At 54.5% G+C, this 20,572-nt stretch overlaps 5 protein-coding genes across 5 annotated transcripts; 1 reads left to right on the forward strand and 4 right to left on the reverse strand.

Moving 5' to 3' along the window:
- Positions 1–502: 502 nt before the first annotated feature.
- MONBRDRAFT_28973 (uncharacterized protein) lies at positions 503–4,580 on the reverse strand (the record flags this gene model as incomplete). The annotated part of the gene is made up of 8 exons (XM_001749428.1): positions 503–718; positions 770–887; positions 1,182–2,787; positions 2,832–3,204; positions 3,361–3,671; positions 3,843–3,893; positions 3,978–4,050; positions 4,185–4,580. 8 exons carry the CDS (start codon positions 4,578–4,580, stop codon positions 503–505), a joined length of 3,144 nt encoding a protein of 1,047 aa, XP_001749480.1.
- A 2,096-nt stretch (positions 4,581–6,676) lies between these two features.
- MONBRDRAFT_34126 (uncharacterized protein) lies at positions 6,677–11,938 on the reverse strand (the record flags this gene model as incomplete). Its single annotated transcript, XM_001749429.1, has 23 exons — positions 6,677–6,865; positions 6,960–7,048; positions 7,155–7,316; positions 7,414–7,474; positions 7,620–7,693; positions 7,781–7,850; positions 7,957–8,058; positions 8,172–8,244; positions 8,332–8,393; positions 8,489–8,530; positions 8,631–8,762; positions 8,890–9,001; positions 9,417–9,472; positions 9,567–9,641; positions 9,734–9,897; positions 10,002–10,062; positions 10,153–10,269; positions 10,355–10,468; positions 10,573–10,749; positions 10,831–10,983; positions 11,079–11,142; positions 11,258–11,613; positions 11,762–11,938. The coding sequence occupies 23 exons, from the start codon at positions 11,936–11,938 to the stop codon at positions 6,764–6,766; spliced, it is 2,595 nt and encodes an 864-aa protein (XP_001749481.1). The 3' UTR covers positions 6,677–6,763.
- Positions 11,939–12,567: 629 nt separating this feature from the next.
- Positions 12,568–14,880, reverse strand: MONBRDRAFT_28975 (uncharacterized protein; the record flags this gene model as incomplete). Its single annotated transcript, XM_001749430.1, has 8 exons — positions 12,568–12,636; positions 12,777–12,835; positions 12,906–12,933; positions 13,055–13,128; positions 13,279–13,397; positions 13,528–13,645; positions 13,774–13,867; positions 14,704–14,880. 8 exons carry the CDS (start codon positions 14,878–14,880, stop codon positions 12,568–12,570), a joined length of 738 nt encoding a protein of 245 aa, XP_001749482.1.
- A 307-nt stretch (positions 14,881–15,187) lies between these two features.
- Positions 15,188–17,478, forward strand: MONBRDRAFT_11599 (uncharacterized protein; the record flags this gene model as incomplete). Its single annotated transcript, XM_001749373.1, has 6 exons — positions 15,188–15,282; positions 15,404–15,608; positions 15,728–16,243; positions 16,365–16,634; positions 16,805–16,918; positions 17,047–17,478. The coding sequence occupies 6 exons, from the start codon at positions 15,188–15,190 to the stop codon at positions 17,476–17,478; spliced, it is 1,632 nt and encodes a 543-aa protein (XP_001749425.1).
- A 1,252-nt stretch (positions 17,479–18,730) lies between these two features.
- Positions 18,731–20,184, reverse strand: MONBRDRAFT_11600 (uncharacterized protein; the record flags this gene model as incomplete). Its single annotated transcript, XM_001749431.1, has 4 exons — positions 18,731–19,413; positions 19,644–19,806; positions 19,900–19,962; positions 20,056–20,184. 4 exons carry the CDS (start codon positions 20,182–20,184, stop codon positions 18,731–18,733), a joined length of 1,038 nt encoding a protein of 345 aa, XP_001749483.1.
- Between the last annotated feature and the right edge of the window lie 388 nt (positions 20,185–20,572).

The raw sequence follows: 20,572 nt of genomic DNA on the forward strand, positions 1-20,572 counted from the left end.
GAACAAAAATTTAATAAGTTCACAAAAAAAGAAAAAAGAAAGAAAGAAAGCAAAACTAAAAAACTCATGCTCTGAAGGCCGGCTAGGCATGTATGCCCGCCAAGTGGTCAGGCTGCAGTCTAATGCGACTCGCTTGAGCATGTACAAATGAGAAGGGATGGACAGAGAGTTGAAACAAAACAAAAAGAACAAAACTAGCAATCATGAAAAATGGATACTTGTGAAGGAAAGTGAGGCACGATGCAATATAGGAGCATAGATAAGGCATGCACGAATCTGCAGGCGACAGCACGAATGCCAGAGCTGACCAAGGCCCGGAGATAGGTAAAACTAGAAAAGAGGAAGAAGTAAAACTAGGAAAACGAAGGACAAATCAAGGAAGGGGAAAAACTACGAGGATAAAGATGATGACAGCCTCGCGAAGCACACTTGGGGCGTGACTCGGGCTACACAGTAGCCAGTTCATGACACCAAGGTGATCCAGCACAACATGTAGGGTACATCATATGGTGCGTGGCTGCCCGTAGGTGGGTGTGACGTGAAGGAGGTCAGCCTGGGCGCGCTCATCCACGGGATGCACGCAGGCCCAATCGTCCCACAACAACACACCCCGCCCGAAAGCGAAGAGCATAAAGGTGTCCAGCACGTAGGAGGAGCCCAGGAAGGTCCAAAAGTGAGCCGGCTGCACCATCATGATGATAAAATAACTAAACTCCATCTGCGTGCCGATCAGGAAGAAGAGAAGCCAGGAGCTGAGCCAGCCACCGACCCAGCGCGGCATGGGTGGGCGCCGCGATTCGGCCAGGGCGCCACGTGGCAAGGGCATGCCATCGCTGACAACACTTGGCAGTCGAGCCATCTCATCATCAAGCTGGCGATTGTAAGTCCTGTCGCAAGAAAGCAAATGCAAAGGCGTGAAGACAAAGTGTCAAAACACTCAGATAACGGGAGGCCCTTTGACATGGACGAGGGGCGTGGACAAGTGCCATAATACAAAAGACTCAAGAAAAATAAAAAATACAAAGAAAAAATAAAAATAAAAATAAAAATAAAAATAAAAATAAAAATAAAAATAAAAATAAAAATAAAAATAAAAATAAAAATAAAAATAAAAAAAAAATAAAAATAAAAATAAAAATAAAAATAAAAAAAATGGCAGAAAATATGGCGGGCGACCTCACCGAATGCTCCAGTGATGGATGATGCCCAGGACCAAAAGAAGAAGAGTGCGGGCTGCAAAGAGAATGACGTGGACCAGGTCCATTTCAAGGCCATCTTGGTACAGATTCATAGCAATCACGCGAGCGGTGTAGGTGCCAACGACCACACCACCAACAAGCAGCACAAGCAATAAACAGTCGCCGAGCACGTTGAAAATATTGGGTTGGCGGGGCTGTGGTTGCCAGTTGAGCATGGCTAGCACCAAAAAGGCAACCAAGATGATGAGGGCAAAGCCGTACGGCACAAAGGAAAATACAGAAGAGCGTTGGGCAGCCAAGAAGGACGACTCGGTCTGGTCATTGGTAATGGCTACGATTGCCAATGCCCAGATGACGGCCGTGGTAAAGGCAAGCAACATGCTCAACCGCTTGACGCCCTTGGCAAAGGGCTTGCTCTCGGAGGTTTTCGGAGGAGCCGGTCCATTGGGAAAGCGCGAGCGAGGGCCAGGCGGCGATGTCCCAGAGGCATTGGAGCCAGGCGGCACAAGCAGAGGGTCAGTCTCGCTCATTAAATTGGCGCGACGAGTGGGTGGCGTCATGGCAGGGCGAGAGGCTGATCCGATCGTTCCATTGGAGGCAACGAGCAACGTGCTCGGGGCCGAGGGTGGCGCTGCACCCAGAGTTTCCACGTCCATACCCGCGAGGTTGGTACTAGAGCCACCACCATCCACGCTACCACGCGGGTGGAGTCTGCTGATGCGATCAAGTGCCGAAGAGTTGGCTCGCATACGACCGTGATCGGCAGCCAACAACTCCTGGACAGGCGGCGCCTGCAGTCCTTGCACGGGGTTCTTCTCGCCATGCGGAATAATGCCCAAAGTGCCACTGCGTCCGAGAAGCTTGTCCGTGTCAAAGTGAGTGGTGAGCATGCGGCGAAAGAGACCAGCCAATGGACTGGGCGCTCGCCGTGAGCCGGTCGTTGCAAGAGAGCCAAAAATTTGTGCAAGCTGTTCTCCATTGAGACGCGGCCGGCAAGCCACTAGCAAAAAGTAAGCATCGGCTAAGCGCTGACTTTCGCACACGCGCGTCAGAAGGCGACTGGTGTCTGCATTGATCAGGCAACTTCGCGCGCTATTGAGAAACTCATGATACTGCAGGCGAAAGTCAAAGAGATGGTCCAGGGCCGAAGCTACACGAAGGGCATCCAAGACATCCACAGGGAGCTGCAACAGGTCCCAGAGTGTGGGTTTGCGATAACGAATGGCTGGGGGTTGAGCGGTGGCGTCTGCCACAGGGGTGGTAGTCGCTGAGGGCTCGACACGCGTAGCATCCTCGTCTGAGCCGGCGTCTGATGACTGGCCGCTGCTGGACATGCTGCTCCGGGTTCCGCTCCCGGCGCTGTGTCCACCGGCGCTGTTGCGCGCGCTGCGATGGCGACGGGCAACTTGCTGTTGCTGCCATTGTCGTTCCTGTCGCTCACGTAGCGTGACGATGAGGCGATGTTCGCTGGTCGCAAACGATTTCCATGGGGCTCGGGCCATACGATCCAGCCCATCAGCCGCCGCCCTAGAGCGCGTGTTGAAGCGGCGCAACGAGACTGCTCCGGTCAGCTCGGTTTCTTGAGCAGCTGCGCCGAGCGAAACATCAAATGGTTAGCAAAGAAAAACGTACTGCCAGCCACATCAAGATAGCGGTGAAAGTCTTCTAATGGCATGCTCAGGAAACCTTGGAGCCCGCAAGCGGCACTGAAAAGCGCATCCCAGTGGGGAACGTGGTAGCGTCGCAGGGTCATGACCAGGCGGGCGCTGCGGCTAGAGCGCGCGTGGGAGGACGAGCCAGGGGCTGGTGCAGCGGCGCGTAGAGGAGGCAACCGGCTAGGAGTTTCGTGTGTTTGCAAAACGTCTCGGGCCGCGGCAAGGCGGGCATGGCCGAAAAGAAAGCAAGTCACAAACGTCATGCAGTCCAGGGCACGCGTGGAGAGGAGATCCAGTTTGGATTGGACTCCTTCCAGGGGTAAGCAGAGAAATTGCTGCAAGGTCATGTTCTGTCAAAACAACAACAGGAACAACAACGATAGCGCAAAATGCCCCACCAAGATTTTGTGAGTGAGAGACGCGGTCCCAGGTGCATCAAAGGAGATTGGTATTTGTTTTCATGGCAGGCAAATGTTGCAAAACAGAGACGTGGGCATGAAACGTACAGCACGAACGACGCCATCCGCGGCGCTATCAAATCCATGGTGTTTGAGGAGAATGGCAAACTCTGAGGGCCCTAGGAGGACGTTGGCAACCTCCCGGTTGACGTGCGGTGGGGCAAGTGGGGAGAGACCGAGGGGTTGTTCCGCAGCTTCAAAGCACATGACGGCACGGCCTGGGGCGGCAGCAGGCCAGTAGGCTTGGCCCTTGAGAGTCAGATTGCCAGCAGCCGTGTTGCGGCCGATGCTCACGGGTTGTAGAGAAAGGGAGGCGGAAAATTTGGAAGCGGAATCCTGCAGCATAATGTTGAGTTTATCTGCAGGAACGAACAGTAGGATGTTGGTCAGAGAGAGAGAGGGAGAATGAGAGAGAAAGAGAGAGAGAGAGAGGAGGGGGGGTCGAGAGAGATATATAAAAGGGTGCGCGGGAGCAAAACAGGTGGTGGAGAAAGAAGTACAGAGGAGAGCGTCAACGTGGTCTGGCATACCTAAGCGTGGATGGGCAGTCACGGTATAGCTACGCAGCCAATCATCGCAAGCTAGCCGAGCATGGGGAGCAGAATGAGGGCGAGCGTGCGCGCCTTGACGAGCTGGCAACGGGGCACAAGAGCCAAGGCACATACCATAGCCAATGTATTGATGGGGCTTGTTGACTGCGGCAAGTTGTAGGCGCATACGGAGCGGCTTGCCTTCAAACTGCAGACACGACGAGCGTCAGTGGGCCATGGCGTGGCGAGATAGGATACAAGCAACCAGAAAGCGGGAAACTTTTGTCAACTTGGTTTAAAAAAAAAAAAAAGACCAACAGAAATTTGACGGCTAGGTCCAACCTGGATATTGATGAGATAGGTGCCTGATGGGATGTCAGTCAATGGAACAGCAGTTGGGGCGGGGCCTGAGCTTGCGGTGGCTTGAGCAGCATGGTGCAGCTCAGGGCCAGGGCGGCTGCGGCTGCGGCTGCGACTGCTATGCCGACGGGCGTTGCGGGTGGCGAATTGGGGGGGTCGGACATCCTCTTCTTGACTGTCCATGTCAGTGGTGCCTTCTGATTCCGATTCGGAGCCTGATTCGGAGCCCGACTCGGAGGCAGAATCCCGAGCAGCGGGCGAGGGGGAGCGGGACATGGACAGAGATTGCGAGCGGGAGAGGGATCGAGAACGAGAACCATCCGTCTGGGCTTCGTCCACATCCTCGGGATCAAGCGGCAGCCGCACTTGCGCAGCCATGCCGGGGAGCTGAGCCATCACAGGTATGTGTGTGTGTACGGGTTGGGAATGGGCGGCACGTTCAGTTCTGAGAGAATGAATGTGCGAGGGGCGTGTCTTGAACTCGGTTAGATGTGCACCGTCGTCGGCATGTTGCCGGTGCTCTCTACGGGCCAGTTGTCACCGATAAATGGATAAATGGGGTGAGTGAAAGCGCGGCCGTGGGCTTGAGAGAAGGTTGCCGATCTTGGTGCACACCTTGCTTGGGAGCTGCAGCACAATCAGGCGTTGGTGGAAAATAGGGCCGAAGGTGGATCCACGACCAGTCAAACACACGAGGTCCACGAATGTTCTTTTTGGGTCTCAAGCTGGTGATGGCGCAAGACACAAATGGGCCACGGCAATCCTCTGCCAATGCAACCACCAAGCAGATCGACGTTACATGAGTGATGCATCACGAGAATACCAACAACATTGGAATCCAATTCTGTGTTGGTGCAGACTCCACCCGCCCAGAAACGAGATACACAGTCACGACCGACGTCAACGCATTTCAAACCAGCCACCGCACCACACGGGTCGAGCAGACAGACACGACAGCCATGACCATCATGCGTTCATTATTCATGTGCGCATCAAATAAAATAAAATATAGCAAGAGATTTGGAGAAAGCAAAAGAGGGCCACGGCGGCGGTGGTGTGGTGGTGGTGTGGTATGGGTGTGTGCGGGACGTAGGTGGGATTTCAGCTTGCTCAAGGCTGTCGGAAAGGGGCTCACCAGAATGGGTGCTGTGCTGGAAGAAAGACAGCCCTGGTACCGATCACCGCGCGCACGGGCAAAAATGGAAAGTTGCAAGCCAGACGATATCAACTCTGTTTGGGTCGAGCGAGCCAAGCCAGAAGCGTCCAACAAGGGTGAGCTGACAAGGTGCGAGTGGGCATGGAGGGCCCAGTGGAGGAGCAAAAGGGAAGCCCTTGGCAAGCCCGCTGGCGGGGGGAGGGGGGGGGGGGGGGCCTCCAGAAATGTCTTGAGCAGCAACGGTCACCTCCACACACACACATACATACCAATATCAAAAGAGCGCGAGAGGCGAGGAGAGAGGTTTTTGCAGGGTAACCAGCGGTGTGTGTGTGTGTGTGTAAGGGGCGTCGGTGATACTGATGGCAAGGTCCTTGTATCAAGAGCACAGCAGCAGCAGCAGCAGCAGGAGCAGCAGCAGGGAGCTAGAGCCAGCCCACAGAGAGAGAGAGGAGAGAGAGGCAGAGAGAGAGTGTGTGTGTGATGTCGGAAAAAGGCGAAAATGAAGGAAAATGAGAGAAATCACAGTTTCTTGTCACACACAACATCTCTCTCTTCTTCTTGCTTCACCTCGTCTGCTCTTATCTCTGTCGCTGCTGCTGTGTATCTGTCCCTGTACTACCATCAGGGCTTATGGTAGCATGAAGCTGGGCCACAGCGCACGCACGCTGCCCTTTTTCAAGCTTCCAACTCACTCACACGCCTTGGGATCAGATCGTCCTTGGGCGGTTCCCCCTAACGTGTCCAACAACCGATCGTTCGACGCCTTTCGACATTACTGCAACACCTCTCTCTCTCTCTCTCGATATGTGTGTGTGCTTGCTCTCTCTCTCTCTTCTCTCTTCTCTCTCTTCTTTTGAAGAATGTCAGACAAAGCCAGTGATCGCAAACACAAACAATAGTCCTTCACTTGCCTACACGTGTCTCTCTTTTGGAGGAGATGACAGAATGTTGACCAATAGTTACACTTGTTTACACTTTATAAAGTAATAAGTGTAATGGATGATACACTTTGGTAAAGGCTGCGTTGCCCTAGCCCCTCCAGAAAAAGCAAGTCCTTGTCCCGTGTTTGAAGGAAAACATGTGCCAAACAGGAGTTGTGTGTAGCCTGACGTGTGTTGTTCTTTCCTCTCGACGTCTCTCTGTCTGTGTCTCCTTCTCTGTCTCTCTGTCTCTATCTCTCTCTCAATCGTGAGCTCGGCCTTGCAGCGGGCGCAAACGCCCTTGGCACAGAAGTTAGCGTCCAAGACATTCAGAAAGACGTCATCTTTGCTGGGATGTCCATCCCCCATAGAAAAGAAAACGAAAAAGACGGAAGCACTTGAACACATTTGGAATTGGGCAAGCGCCTTGCCGGGAGGGGAATCGATGGGAGTAGCGCGCAATGTCATTCCGGCACAAGCCTTTACTTGGAGTAGTCATAAAAGCCCTGGCCCGACTTGTTGCCGAGCTTGCCCTCCTTCACCTTCTCGGCAATCACATTCACAGGCTTGAACAGGGGCTCCTCCTACAGTATCACATCAATACACCGGTGGTCCAATGAGGACGCTCTCCTGCAAGTTGTTTTGGGTACCAGGAGGTTGAGGGAGAAAAGCACTTACCGGGTAGTCCTCAGCCCAGCCCTGAGCGATAAAGGCCGTCGTGTCCAGACCGACGTAGTCCAGCAGCTGGAAAGGGCCCATGGGGTAGCCTGGCGATGGAAAGCAAAACATCAGTTCATCTCACGACCAGCCAACCGCACCGCGCGCACATTCCTGCCCCTGATGGCTTGATCCCTTGACCCCAACCCGACATACCAGCACCCAGCTTCATGGCGGCGTCCACATCCTCAATCGTGGCATCACCACGCTCCACCATGCGAGCCGCCTCGAGCAAGTACGGCACAAGAAGACGGTTCACAATAAAGCCGGGAGTGTCCTTGCACACCACAACGTGCTTGCCCACGGCCTCACCAAACGCTACACCCATCCAAGCCAACCATCGTCCTGGGTGAGCAATACCTTTCAGGGACGATGTAGGAAACAGACACGCCCAGCCAGCAGCGTTGCAGCTTACACTTCAGGGCCTGGAAGGTTTCATCCGACGTCTCGGAAATGCGAATGACCTCGACCAATTTCTGTCCACGACCCAGGTCAGCACAGAGGTCAACCAAGGCCGCAGAGCTGACATATTCACTATCCCCTCTACATTCGGAACACCCTAACCCTAATCCTCCCCCTCGGTTCCCCTGGCAAGGTTGGCGGCATTCGCTGTATTCGTACCATCACTGGCACGGGGTTGAAAAAGTGCAGACCACCAAAGCGGTCCTTGCGCTGCGTCGCCTCGGCAATCTTGCCTGCCCCATCCCGCCAGCAGAGCAATCAGTGAGGGCGGGGTGCATGACACAAAGCCACTTGGGAATCGGGTGTGATCACTGGCGCACCGATGGACAACGACGAAGTGTTGGATGCAAAGATGGTGTGGTCCTTGGCAACGGCATCATACTCGGCAAACTGTGTCATTGAGCATGGCATATCCACGGCGAGGGTAATGAGAGGCCACACTCTTTAAGCCACTCCTCGCAGACATGAAGCCTTGGAGTCACATCATCTCGCTTACCACTTTCTTCTTGAGATCCAGATCCTCCTTGATGGCTTCCACAACAAGATCCGTGCCATCGCCAATGGTCTTGACGGCATCTGTCGAGGTGCTCAAGTTGTCCTGCCAAAACAGTCAAGACCGGGTTCGCGCGTCAGATCAAGCCTCATTAGCTGGCTCAGTGGGCCTCAAGACCCGCAACAGGAAGTGCTGAAGGGCGAAAAGACTGCACTGACCATGGTGGCAGCAATAAAGTCCTTGGCGCCGTTGGCATCGTCCGCAAATTTCTTCTTGGCCACTCGGCCCAGGCTATGCACATAAAGCCGCAAGCGCGTCGTGGAGGGTCAGTGAACACACGTCCTTGTCATCAACAAGCAGGAAGCCTCGAGGGCGAACCTGGTCTCAATGCGGTTGATGGTCTTGTCAAGCACATCCTGCGACACATCACAGAGCACGACCTAGCTCGGGAAGCGCCGTTGTGGCGGCATCAGCATCAGCATCACTCAGGTGCCCGCCACAAACAAAATGTTTCTTGTCAGGCCGCCCGAATTACCTTGTGCTGGCTACCAGCAGCCACCTGAGCAATGCCCGAGCCCTGTGTACAGCAAAACAATGGGGTCACGACCAAGCCATGAGCCGAAGGCATGGCCCTCCAAATGCGCATCAGGCAACGACAACGGTTCAGGACCACCTACCATCAGACCACCGCCAATGACCGTCACGTGCGAGATGTTATGGCGCGCAGTGGCGGTGCTCAACGCACGGCCTGCCAGCACGGGCGCACGGGGAACCATGGCAGCCATCATCTTGTCGTTTCCGTTATCCTCCTACGCCACACACATAGACACAGAGACACATACACCCGAGTCAGTGAGTTTGCTCGACTTCCAGACGCTGCTGCCATGGTCCTGGAGCCCAAGGCCCCAAGGGCAGGTGCCAGCACACAACACACACCGAGAGAGAGAGAAAGAGAGAGAAAGAGAGAGAGAGAAATAAAAAGCAGTGCCCACTGAACAAAAGATCTCTCTCTCTCTCTCTCTTCGCTCTCTCTCTTGAACCAATTCTTCTCATTCATTGATTATAACCACATGGGGTATTATTCTTAGCATAATAATGAAGAACTTTTGTGCAAGAGCTTCGATGGACAACAACAGTACCAATGGGATCTCATCTCAACCTTTTGGCCCAGCGGCAAACGGGTGCTCGTCATCACGCGAGTACGGCTGGGCCATGCTTATGGCCATGAATCACCTCCCTCTGAAGCATTGGCTTCGCCACGCTGCTGGTGGTCTACCACACTTTGTATTGATAAGAACGGTGCAGTTTGATGCCTTTCTGTTTGCTTGTCGTTTATCACTTGTCGTACGGGCAAGAGCACGGCCATGAATGCCCCATGCACGGAATTGGTGCCACCAGCAGCGCTCGGGCGCTGCGGAGCTTAGTAAGGGTAATAGACCTCGTCTTGCTGGACAAACACGGACTTGAGCTGCGTCCAGTGGTTGATGGCGTCAGTGCCGTTTTCACGGCCAACACCGCTCTACGTACACGCGCCAGAAAAGATGCAAACACAGTTTTGGGTGAGGAATTCTTCCTATCGAAAACCATGGTGGCTCGAACAGCACCCGCCCGACCTGCTTGTAGCCACCCCACGGCAGTTGCGTGGGTGCGAGGTTGTAGTCGTTGATCCAAGTGGTGCCGGCCTTGAGCTACAAGCGCATGCGCCGCAAGGGCAATCGAGGGCAATTTGTTACGGTCCGTACAAACATCCGCCACACCGATCCTTACATTCGACTCTCACCTCGGCAATAACGCGGTGCGCTTGCTTGAGGTCTTGGGTAAAAACACCCGCCGACAGGCCGTAAGGCGTATCGTTCGCACGGCGCACGGCCTCGTCCACGGTATCAAAGGGCAACACGGCCATGACGGGCCCAAACACCTCCTCTCGCACGATTTCCATGTCATCTGACGCCCGGCATGAGAGCGCATAAAAGGCAAAAGCACGCACAGCTGTGAACCCACAAGCGTTCGACACCACCCTGCTGGACAGTTTTTTGAAAGAGGCTTACCAGAGCAGTCGGTCAAGATGTGGGGTTTGATCAGCCCAGTACGATCAATGTGTGAAGGGACCTGGCCAAACACGCCAGCAACATACTGCTGAGCAAGGCTTGCCCGCCAATCAAACTTCAAAGCGACTGACGAGTGCAACCATGAACCAACCTCTTCGTCGGCATACTCGCCACCATACAACACGGTTGCCCCTTGTGTGCGCGCGCGCTCCAGGAACTCTCGTACACGGGCGGCGTGGTCGTTGTGAATGACCGGTGTCACGGCCACCTGCACGTCGGTCGTTCCAAGTGCAGTGAATGCTTCATCATATCATCCAACGTGCGAGTGAGGTGCGGGCTCCACAAGAACTCACCTGTTCGTCAAAGGAGTCACCAGCGCGCAGCTGGGCAGTCAGCTCGACAAGACGCTGAGTGAATGGCTGGTAAACCTCGCGTGCCACAAATACGCGGGTGCCGTTGGAGCACACCTGTGGTGACCAGGCAAACACCGCGGCGATGCGTCAAAATGGTGAGGTGCCCAAAGTGAGCATGGACCACGTTGGCGAGTCCGTAAGGGGGTGGTGTAACAAACTTGGCCATTGGAGAAAAAGTTTGCCATTATGGCGCCGCGACAGGCTTGCTCAAGATCGGCGTCGGCACAGATGATCAGAGGCGACTTGCCACCCAGCTCCATCGTCACGCGTTTGAGATCCCCGGCAGCGGCACTGGTGATCTTGAGGCCCGTGGCGCGCGAACCTGTGAAAGAGACCTGGGTGGGCCAATTTGGTGTCAGGCACACCACATGGCATGACGCAGCAGATGTGTCAAGGCGGTCGAGTGCATGCCTGACCTTGGCAAAAGATGGGTTGGTGGCAAAGGTGGCTCCCAAGGCTCCATCACCCAGGACCACGTTGAAGAGTCCCGTTGGGATGGCCTCCACTTGCTGGACGGCCTCAGCAAGCAGCAGAGCTGAGAGTGGTGTATGCTCGGATGGCTTGAAAACCTGAAAAAAACCGTCACCCATTCACACAAGAGGAGGGCAAGCTAAGCATAGGCGGGTGTTTGTGTTTCGAGAAACAAGAAGCAGCTAGGGCCTACCAGAGCGTTGCCAGTCGCCATGGCTGGCGCTGCCTTCCAGGCAGCTCCCTGCATAGGATAATTCCTACGAACCATGTCAAGAGACGGTGCATCAAATATGCACATGCCAGAGGATGAAAGTTAGAGGTTCAAGCCCACTGCTTGGGGAGGGGCGCCTGGGATCAAGGGGAGCAACGCACCAGGCGCCGATACCAGCACAGATCCCCAGGGGCTCGCGACGCGTGTAAGCAAAGCTGCCACCGCCCATGTCGTAGTGCTCGCCACTGACGCGCTGCGCCACGCCGGCAAAATACTCAAAGCTATCAATGACCGAGGGCAGGTCCGCCAAAGCCATTTCACGGAATGGGCGGCCCGTGTCAAGGCATTCAATGCTTTCGCAGGCCGTGGTATGGGTTCGCAGGTAGTGTGCTACGTCCATCAAGGCTCGGGCACGCTCCATGCCTGACGTGAGCGCCCACTGCTGCTGTGCAGCCTGAGCGCCTTGCAGCGCCTCGTCTAGGTCAGCCATGGCTGCCGCTTCGACCCGTACATGAGCCTACGATGCCATCATGAGAAAGAGTAAGTTGAAGGGACCACAGCATTTTGTCTGTCATCAGAGGGCAGCCAGAGGGCAGTTGCGAGGTTGTGCATTGGCGCCATCCATCGACGGGTACACGAGCAAGACTTGAGTGAAAAGAAAGCACCTGCTTGGTGGCGGGCTCGATCCAGTGCATGTCCCGACTAGGGTCGTTGGTCGGCTCGATGTAGCGGCCATTGATGAAGGAGGTGACGACTGGAGCCCGCAACAGCTGAAAGCCGTCCAGATGTGCTTTCAGGCCTTGCCCCAGGGCATGCCGTGCACAAAGCGCCCGCTCCAGCATCGCAATCTTGTATAATCAACCCTCCTCTTGCAACTGGACCCCAACCTCTAGCCCGAAGTCCCGAATCCTGCTCCTTCAGTTCGTCCGACGAAAAGACTCTTGAGCACCAAAAAAAAAATAAAAATAAAAAGCGATTTTTTTTTTTTTTTGAACTCTTTCGAGTGTTTGAGATTTTGTGTGTGTGTGTGTGTGTGTGTGTGTGTGTGTGTGTGTGTGTGTGTGTGTGTGTGTGTGTGTGTGTGTGTGTGTGTGTGTGTGTGTGTGTGTGTGTGTGTGTGTGTGTGTGTGTGTGTGTGTGTGTGTGTGTGTGTGTGTGTGTGTGTGTGATGCCGAGACTTTTTAAGAGAGGGATGAGCGAGATTGAGAGGAGACTGAGTAGTGTTGAGAGAGGAGTGTGGGGAGGTATGGGTCTGGGAAAAGACAGAGATGGGAGTAAGAGTGTTTGGGGACATGGGGGGGGAGGGGAACAAGAGCTTGTTCGTCAAGAGACGAACGGCCGATTGTAATGTACACGGGGGCCTGGTATCAAAGTGGTTGTTTAGAAATCAATCACTCGATTGGTAGCCCACAGGCATGAATCCAGCGGGAGGCACCTCATCTGGACGCCCAGATTGGGTTGATCAATCGGCTTATAGGGATTCAATACCGGTGAGGACGTTGAAGGTCATGCGATAGTCACCCATGAGGCTGAAAGAAGGCTGGAAGGTTGGGAGCAGAGAGAGGGAGAGAGGAAGAGAGGAAAAGAGGGAGTGAGTGAGTTGAGTGAGTGAGTGAGTGGGAGATTGGACGGCAAAATGCCAGATCAGGTTCCGCAGTAATCAGGAAAGACGGGGCGTACGTAGATAAAGGTGGCTGGGCGGTTCATCTCGAAGAAAAAGTGGCCGACCCAGGCAAAAGCTGTGTGAATTGGTGCAAGGGAAGTGAGGCTAATCGGTTGCCGGCGTGGTACCAGTTGGTGAGCACTTACAGTAGCCCACGAGAACAACAAAGAGCGCCTACGGCAAGGGTAAAGTGGTGCGAAAGAGCCGGGTGCGAAATGATGTCATGGAGGGTTTGAGAAAAAAAACGGGAAAGCACAGCTGGTCGAGGAACGGTGGAGTCGGAGTCAGTGCGTACCATCTTGTAGTTGCCAGTCATGATGCGGTGCGCCAGAAGAAAGGTGCCGATCATGAGGACACCCTCGACAATGCCTGGGGGCATGGAGCAGCGCAATTGGCCATATGGAGATCAAGGTGAGGGCCCGGCATCGCAAAAGGCAGCTGGCCAAAGCTGGCTGCCCGCAGCAAAAGGAAGGAGAGCGGGGCAGATTGCTCGATTTGGCAAGGCTGGGTCAGACGGACCAGAGGGGGCGGCAGCCAAAAGACCGCAAGCAATGTAGCCAACGGCACCCGCCAGACCCATGGCCACAAAGGTGACGGGGGAAGAGATCAGGACGGTGGCGGTGATCAGGCTGGTGCCCCTGTCACAAGTCAATCAACCAATGTTTGTAAAGTGGTCGTGCGGGAGAGTGCAAGGGCCCAACGGGAGACAGCCGAGCAAGAAGCGCAGGATGGGGTGGGCAGGGCAGGGTAGGGCAGGGCAAGGCGTACACAATGTGGAGAAGGCGGCAAGTGTGATCACGGTGCTCACTGGCGTAGTGGGTGTAAAACTCGGTAAAGGTCGTGTACGGTTTGAGCGGGTGACGCTCGGTCACCACGTTCTCAAGACCTATCCCAGGGCGCAAAACCCGCAGGCAGCAGCAGCAGAGAGAGAGAGAGAGAGAGAGAGAGAGAGAGAGAGAGAGAGAGAGAGAGAGAGAGAGAGAATTGAATTGGTTTGAGAAGAGAGAAACTCACTTTGATCAAAACTCAAGAGAGAGAGAGAGAGAGAGAGAGAGAGAGAGAGAGAGAGAGAGAGAGAGCGAATGAGAGAAAAAATGAGAGAAAGAGACTGAGCAGTGAGATGTTGCGATGGATATGAGCAAACGAGAGCGTATTTTCATGCAGAGGCAGAGAAAGAGACGAAATGGAGAGGTATGGCAGAGAGAGGGGTGACAGATGAGAGCAACACAAGAGAGAGGCACGAGAGAGGAGGAGTGACACAGGACTGGATTTGCGTGTGTTTTGGAATGGAGAGCCGCAGAGGGAGGAGATGTGGATGGAGCATTATTCAGAGAGATGACCAAAGGGGATTATTGCCTTTTACTTATTCCAGTATGGATATCAGAGAAAATTTCAAATCTGGGAGCTTATTGAGAGAATCGGTTTGAGTCAGTGTCTCATCTGATTGCACACCCCCACAAAAGCACACGATCTTGTTAAAAGTAAAATACTTTTAAATATGCCGCTTGCGTTTGGCCATGGTTGAGCAAGCCAAACCGTACACGAGAAGAGAGAGAGATGAAGAGATGTGGCGTGCCATCGGAAACGTTTCAGAGAGAGTTGCAAGGTTGCCCAAAATTTGACAGATTTTGCTACAATGAAGTAAACGAGATTCAGAGAACACATCACCGAGTGAAGGACCATCAGAGATCCAGCTTCAGAGAGAAACACATAGAGACAGAGAGAGAGAGAGAGAGAGAGACACACACACACACACACACAGAGATTTCAAAGATTTTTCTCTCTCAGAGGTGCGTGAGCGTGATGAAACGGCAGCGCGGCGGTGAACGGCGACAGCGGCGGCGGAGGCGCCGAGCAGAGAGGGCATCTCACTCTACACACACACCATGCCTACCATCTCCTTTTCTCCGTCTCCAACGTCCTTGTTATGAATGCAACCCGCACCACCTTTCCACCTTTCCATGTGATGATGAAGGAGGACGTTGCGGATGCCCTCTGCGACCTCTTCTCCGTGATCACACACACACACACACACACACACACACACACACACTGCTGCTGCTGCTGCTGCTGCTGCTGCTGCTCGCGCTTGCGCATTGCATTGGCGATCGTCAGCTCCATCATCGGTGGACCCCCGGGCTGGTCTCTTGTTGACTGTTGGCTTGCCGTCTCGTCTTGTTCTTTTTTTTTTTTTTTCCATTTTTTCCGTCTTGTTGCCCGTCGCCCCGCCCGGCTCGTCTCAGATTGTACCTGTGTGGTCTCTGCGGTGTCCCGTGGCGCCTGTTTGGGGGACTGGCCCGGCTCAATTTTATTGCCCCTGGATGCCTTGGTCATCATCGCCATGCTGTCCATTAGTTCTGGGGTTGGGGCCCTGGTGCACAAGAGCTCCCACGCCGTGGCCACCGTCATTCAACGACCCCTGACCAAGATGCTGTTCACCGCCCTCCTCGCCGTCAGCGCGCTGGCCTTTGCCGCCCTCCGCTACGCCCTTCGCCATGGCTTTTGGTTGCCCATGGGCCGCGGGTATGCCGTCAGCTCCCAGCTATTCGCCCGCCCCACCGTGCTGCTTCTGCCCATCGCTCACATTTTCATACCGTCGTTCACCTTGCCCTGTCCGTCCTCCCCCTCCCCTCGTCTGCAACAGCATGTTTGTGCAACGGTTCTACGCCCCTGTCAACCACAGCGATGAACAACTGCTGGCCCTCCAAGAAGCCATGCGCCAAGTCTGCCTGGCCTCCATTGGCTCTGTCCTCGATTATCCCGTTCTCCAAGCCAAAACCGCGAGCGATCTCCGCGCTGAACTTCACAACAAAGTCATCATGACCGTCTACAGTGCCAAACTCAAGCGCGTACGGTCTGCTTGTGCATTGCCCCGGCCGGATGGAGCCCGTTGAAGCCCGCCACGCCTCCCAACATTCTTATCCTGTCGCCCTGTCCTCGCCCCGGTACTTACATACCGATACGATAGGTCGTGGCTTTTCACATGGCGTTCTGGACCAAACACAACGTTCATATTGGCCTCGTCATGGTGGACAAGGACGCCCAGGGCAAGGGTCTGCAGCAAGTCAGCCTTCTCAACACCATCATGCTCACCTTTGACTGGTTCTGCATCCGATTTCGCATGAGTGATCTCGGCTACTCTTCCTCCGCCTTCCGGTCCGTCCATGCCACCACCCTGTCGCCGCCTCTTCTCCTGCTCTCGTTCCCGCTCGAAAGCCGCGTCCACGCGCGTGCGCTCTCGCAGCAGGCACAGTACTCACCAGTTTCCTCGTATCGCATCCTCAGTATCATGTCTGAAACCGTGTACAAGGCTTACCCGAACCTCTATTACAAGGTCAAGCCCGAGCGCTGGCACTTTGAAATTGCCGCCGAGCTGCTTCACTACTATCGCCAAGACATGGGCATTTCGGCCACGGCCGAGTTTGACCCCTCCACCTTTGTGGTTCGCGGTAGCAACGCTCAGACCGGTGGTGGGGCACACGAGGTAGGCCACAACCCGGCCATCGTGGTTTTGACGTCGCTTGCCACCACCAACGTTACATTCCAGTTCCACCGCCACCCACCCCCGCTTCAAAACACCATTTCTCATGTCTGCTCCAACGTAGCTCGTGGCACATACCAAGACTCGCACCTCGCGCATGGGTATTGCCGCCCAGTATCTGGATGACCTCATGCAGCCCGAGGACGAACAGCTTTACGTCGGCGAAGGCAGCATCTTTGTGTTTCTCTGGCGACAGCTCCCCGTCCTGCCCAAACTCCCAACCATTTTCTCTTGGACCGCCATCATGGGCATTTTCTTTGTCCACAACTACATTGTGCCCAACGTCAGCTGGTTCACCCCCACCATTCTTCGTCTCATGGGCATGAACTACATTGTACGTGCTCCTGTTCCGACCCCAAGTTTTTGTTCCCTGCTCTTTGCTACCATTACTGATGACTGCCGCCGCCAATCCCGCGTTCACCCGTCCCCGCCCTCCACTGACCCTCGGCTCACCCCCGCTTCATCTTCAATTTTTACCTAAATTTGCTTTGCCTTTTATTGCAGCGCCAAGGCCAGCGTCCGGCCGACCCGACCTTGTGGGTCGCCAACCACTACACGTACCTCGATGCCGTCTTGCTTCACGGCACCAATCCCAACCTCCAAATCGTAGCCAAGGCGGTGCGTGCAAACTCTTCTTTCCTCTGCCCGTATCCTCGGGTGGGCTCAGCCCTTTTATTGATATCCCCCCTGTCTTATTTTTTGTTTTTTTCTCCTCCCTCCTTGTCCCATCCCCGTCGATATTCTAGGATCTGAAGGACGAAGTGCCTGACAATATGTTCACCCGTTTCATGTTCCGCGTCTTCAATCGCGGCGGCTTCATGTGGTACAACCGCAACGGGGATGACACCATCAACGATCGCATCACAGCCAAGCTTCAGGAAGGCAAATCCGTCATCATTTTTGCTGAGGGGACCTCCCAACGCTCTGGCCCACCGTGTGAAATGAAGCGGGGCGTTCTCCGCCTCGCCGAGCAGAACAACGTTCCCATTGTTCCGGTGGGCCTTCGCTACTCCATGCCGATTGGTCTTTCCAAGGGCGACAAGACCATGCGCAACTTTGCCAGCATTGTGCGCATGCGCAATTTGCAAGCGGGCGTCAAGTTTGGAGAGCCCATGACCAACGTCGACGACATGGAGCTCATCCGGTATGTCATGACGATCAGATTCCACCACGGGTAGAGTTGAGTCAACTTTTTGTTTCATGGTTCTGTTTGTGACATTGCCTCTTATGACGCACGTTGGCTGGTGTTTAGATCACGGGTCACCGAGCTTTGGGCGGATCTGGGTGAAGCGATGAAGCCCGATGTTCCCGCGGACATTTCTTACGAGCCTCGTCCCCGTCACGTGGGCTACTGAATGAGTGTGAATACGCCTGCGTGGCTTGAATGATTCAGGTCCTGCCTGCTTGCATGGTGTGCGTGCACATGCGTGTCTCTGTCTTGTGTCTGTACTTGCAGTTGTGTATCTTGTCCTTTTTTTTCCTGACTGACTCTGTCCTTCCGCGATTAACAACATTTTCGGGAAGACACACCTCGGTGCCACCCCGCCCAGCTGTTTCCTTATTTTCTGCCATTGGCGTGCCTTGCTTGTGCAAGCGCAGAGTGCCTTGATTTTCTAGTGAAATTATGCCCTGTCCATCGTGAACTTTTTCTTTTTTTTCGGTTTGCCTAAGCGTCTCTTCCCTTTCACTTCTTCTCCTTTTTTGTTTGGTTGTCTCAACGCTCGACCTCCCCCCCTTGACATACGTGACAGCAGCCTGGCTTGCATGTTTGCCCACTGGTTCATGTCGTCTCTTCGCTTTCAGTTGCCTCCGAGCTGCATCCACATGTCACATGCTCATTTGTTTTTGCCAGCGAGCAAACGGATTGGTATGGCGTCTGCGTGTTCTCATCACTTTTCTTTCTTTCATTTTTTTTTTTTTTTCCCAAGGAGGAAGTTTTCGAATAAATGTCCAGTCTGCGCCACCTTTCAAAATTTCTTCCAAGAGGGGGCTCTAACCCCAAATTCACAAGAAGGTGCCTTGGTCTCTGAATGCGCTCGCAGGCCGACTCGTGAGTTTGACTGACTTGATAGTATGAATTATGAGCCAGCATTGGGTTCGAAACAGCATTTGCAGCCCGTCAACAAGAAGCATGCACGCCCGCTCGGGAATATACATGGAGAGCAGGGCGGGAACAACGACACTCTAGTGCACGCAGCAACTCATCAACGAGGGATAATCATGAAACAAAAGACACGCAAGGCACTGGCACCTGCTCGCAAGAAAAAACAAAACAAGAAAAGAAACAAGACAAACAAAGTGGTTCGCCAATGATCGGCCGAGGGCCCCGAGCCCGGACGACATCGCGGTCAGCCCACCATTGGAATGAGAGGGAGAAGGCTAGCAAAGATCCCTCTTATCCTGATCGGATCGAGCTGAAAAAGGTTGGTGTTATGCTTGCCATAAGGCCGGAGTGGTCCATGGGGGCGGGGCGGTATTGACATACTGAGGGGCCAGAAACGGGAAACGGGCATAGCGAAACGGTGCAGGAAACTCGTGCTTGACGCCCAGGACCACGCAAATGGCCGACCGGCCCACGGACCAGACAAAACCCACACCAAACACAAACAGCAGAAAAGGCATGAGCACAACGGTGAGGAGAAGATACCACAGGGTATCGCGACCATATCCCCAGGCTGCATGAAGCCAGGTCTCGTCTTGACGCTGTCGCTCGGCAGAAATGATGTCTCCCGACCCCAGCATGGCAAAGGTCTGGAAGTGGTGCTTGCGACAAATAGGACACTGCCGCTCCGTTTGGGTGATGCATTCGTAGCAAAAGACGTGGCCACACGAGCACATGCAAGGATCGAGCATGCGATCGCTGAGGCAGATGGGGCAATCATCATCCAGAGCGCTAAGTGGACCGAGCTCCTCAGTTTGGTTGATCGCATCCCCCGCCGTCTCCGACTCGCCTGGGGACGCGGGCAAGTGTTGGTCATCCTCATCCGGCGCCAGATCCAAGACGGCGGGGTCTGACAGGTTGCGCGTGTCTACTGTTCGGCGGGGTAGCCGACAAAGTATTCTTGCGGGCCCCAGAGAGCGATAAAAGTAGGCGTCATTCAACACGTGATGGGCTGTACGTGCAACAGAACCCATGGGTTGGACAAGCGGAACGAGGTGAGGGCAACGGCGAGCAAGGTGAAGATGGATTCAACCACGCGCACGATTCATCTTGTGAGGGGCGCGGTGGTTTGTGATGGGAGCCAAGCTGGCCAGTCTTGATCGAATCCTCCCCACCAGCCCAAAGGAATGACAGGCAGGGCATCAAGTGTATGGCAAGCTATGCACCACAAGCACCACCGACCTGTGCCGCGAATGTAGCAGTGACAAGTCTCGGCTAGCCGAAAGAGGCGCATGACAGCGACGTAATTCCAACGCCCGTAGTTCATGAGCGTGACAACGGACTGAGTAAGGGCCGGCAGGGCACCGATGGGATAGGTCCCGGTCTTGATTCGATGGCGCTCAAGCTACAGGTGAGTCATGCGCGAGCATGAGCAAGAGGCCACGGCGCAAGCTAGCAGGTTGGCAATGACAGCAGACGCGTTTGGATAATGCACTACCTCGCTGAAGCGGTCTTGACACCGGCTTTCCTCTGCTATAAAAACATCATTGATGCGAGCCACCTGTGGACGCGATTGGACCGGAGTCGGGAAGCAGTGAGAAGCAAAAAGCGCGCGCGCCTAAGCAACTCGGAGATTCCGCACGCATGCACACACTTCTTCCTCAAGCATTTTCGTTGCAGCCAGGGCTTCCTTCTTGAGGATCAGAGCTTTACAGCCATGGTAGTTGAGGTGTTCAAGGCCCGAGCTCTCGCTCCGCGCCCGCAGCTGACGCCCAAAGCCCATGCCGACGGCACAGCTATTCCACGAGACAGGAGCGCGGCGGCGTTGCTTCGGCGATCCAGAGGTACATGCACAAGAGGGCTCTTCACAGGGAGAGATCCAAGAGCAACGAGGGCAAAAAATGGAAATAAACCGGCCCGGAGAAGAAGAGAGAGGCAAAAATCAGGAGTGACAGCGTGGCAACAGCACGATGGCGGCCTCCATGGGCTATCGGCGCAATGCGGCGAGATATATGGCGGCAATCTGGCGACGGACGTGGCGCTGGCAACGAGAGAGAGAGACAGACAGACAGACAGACAGAGAGAGAGAAGAGAGTGAGAGAGAGACAGAGAGAGACAGAGAGAGAAGAGAAAGAAAGAGAAATGGAATTGTTGCAGAGAAAATTAAAGAA

This window comes from Monosiga brevicollis, genomic scaffold (assembly GCF_000002865.3).
Source record: "Monosiga brevicollis MX1 MONBRscaffold_30 genomic scaffold, whole genome shotgun sequence".
Classification (NCBI taxonomy): domain Eukaryota; class Choanoflagellata; order Craspedida; family Salpingoecidae; genus Monosiga; species Monosiga brevicollis.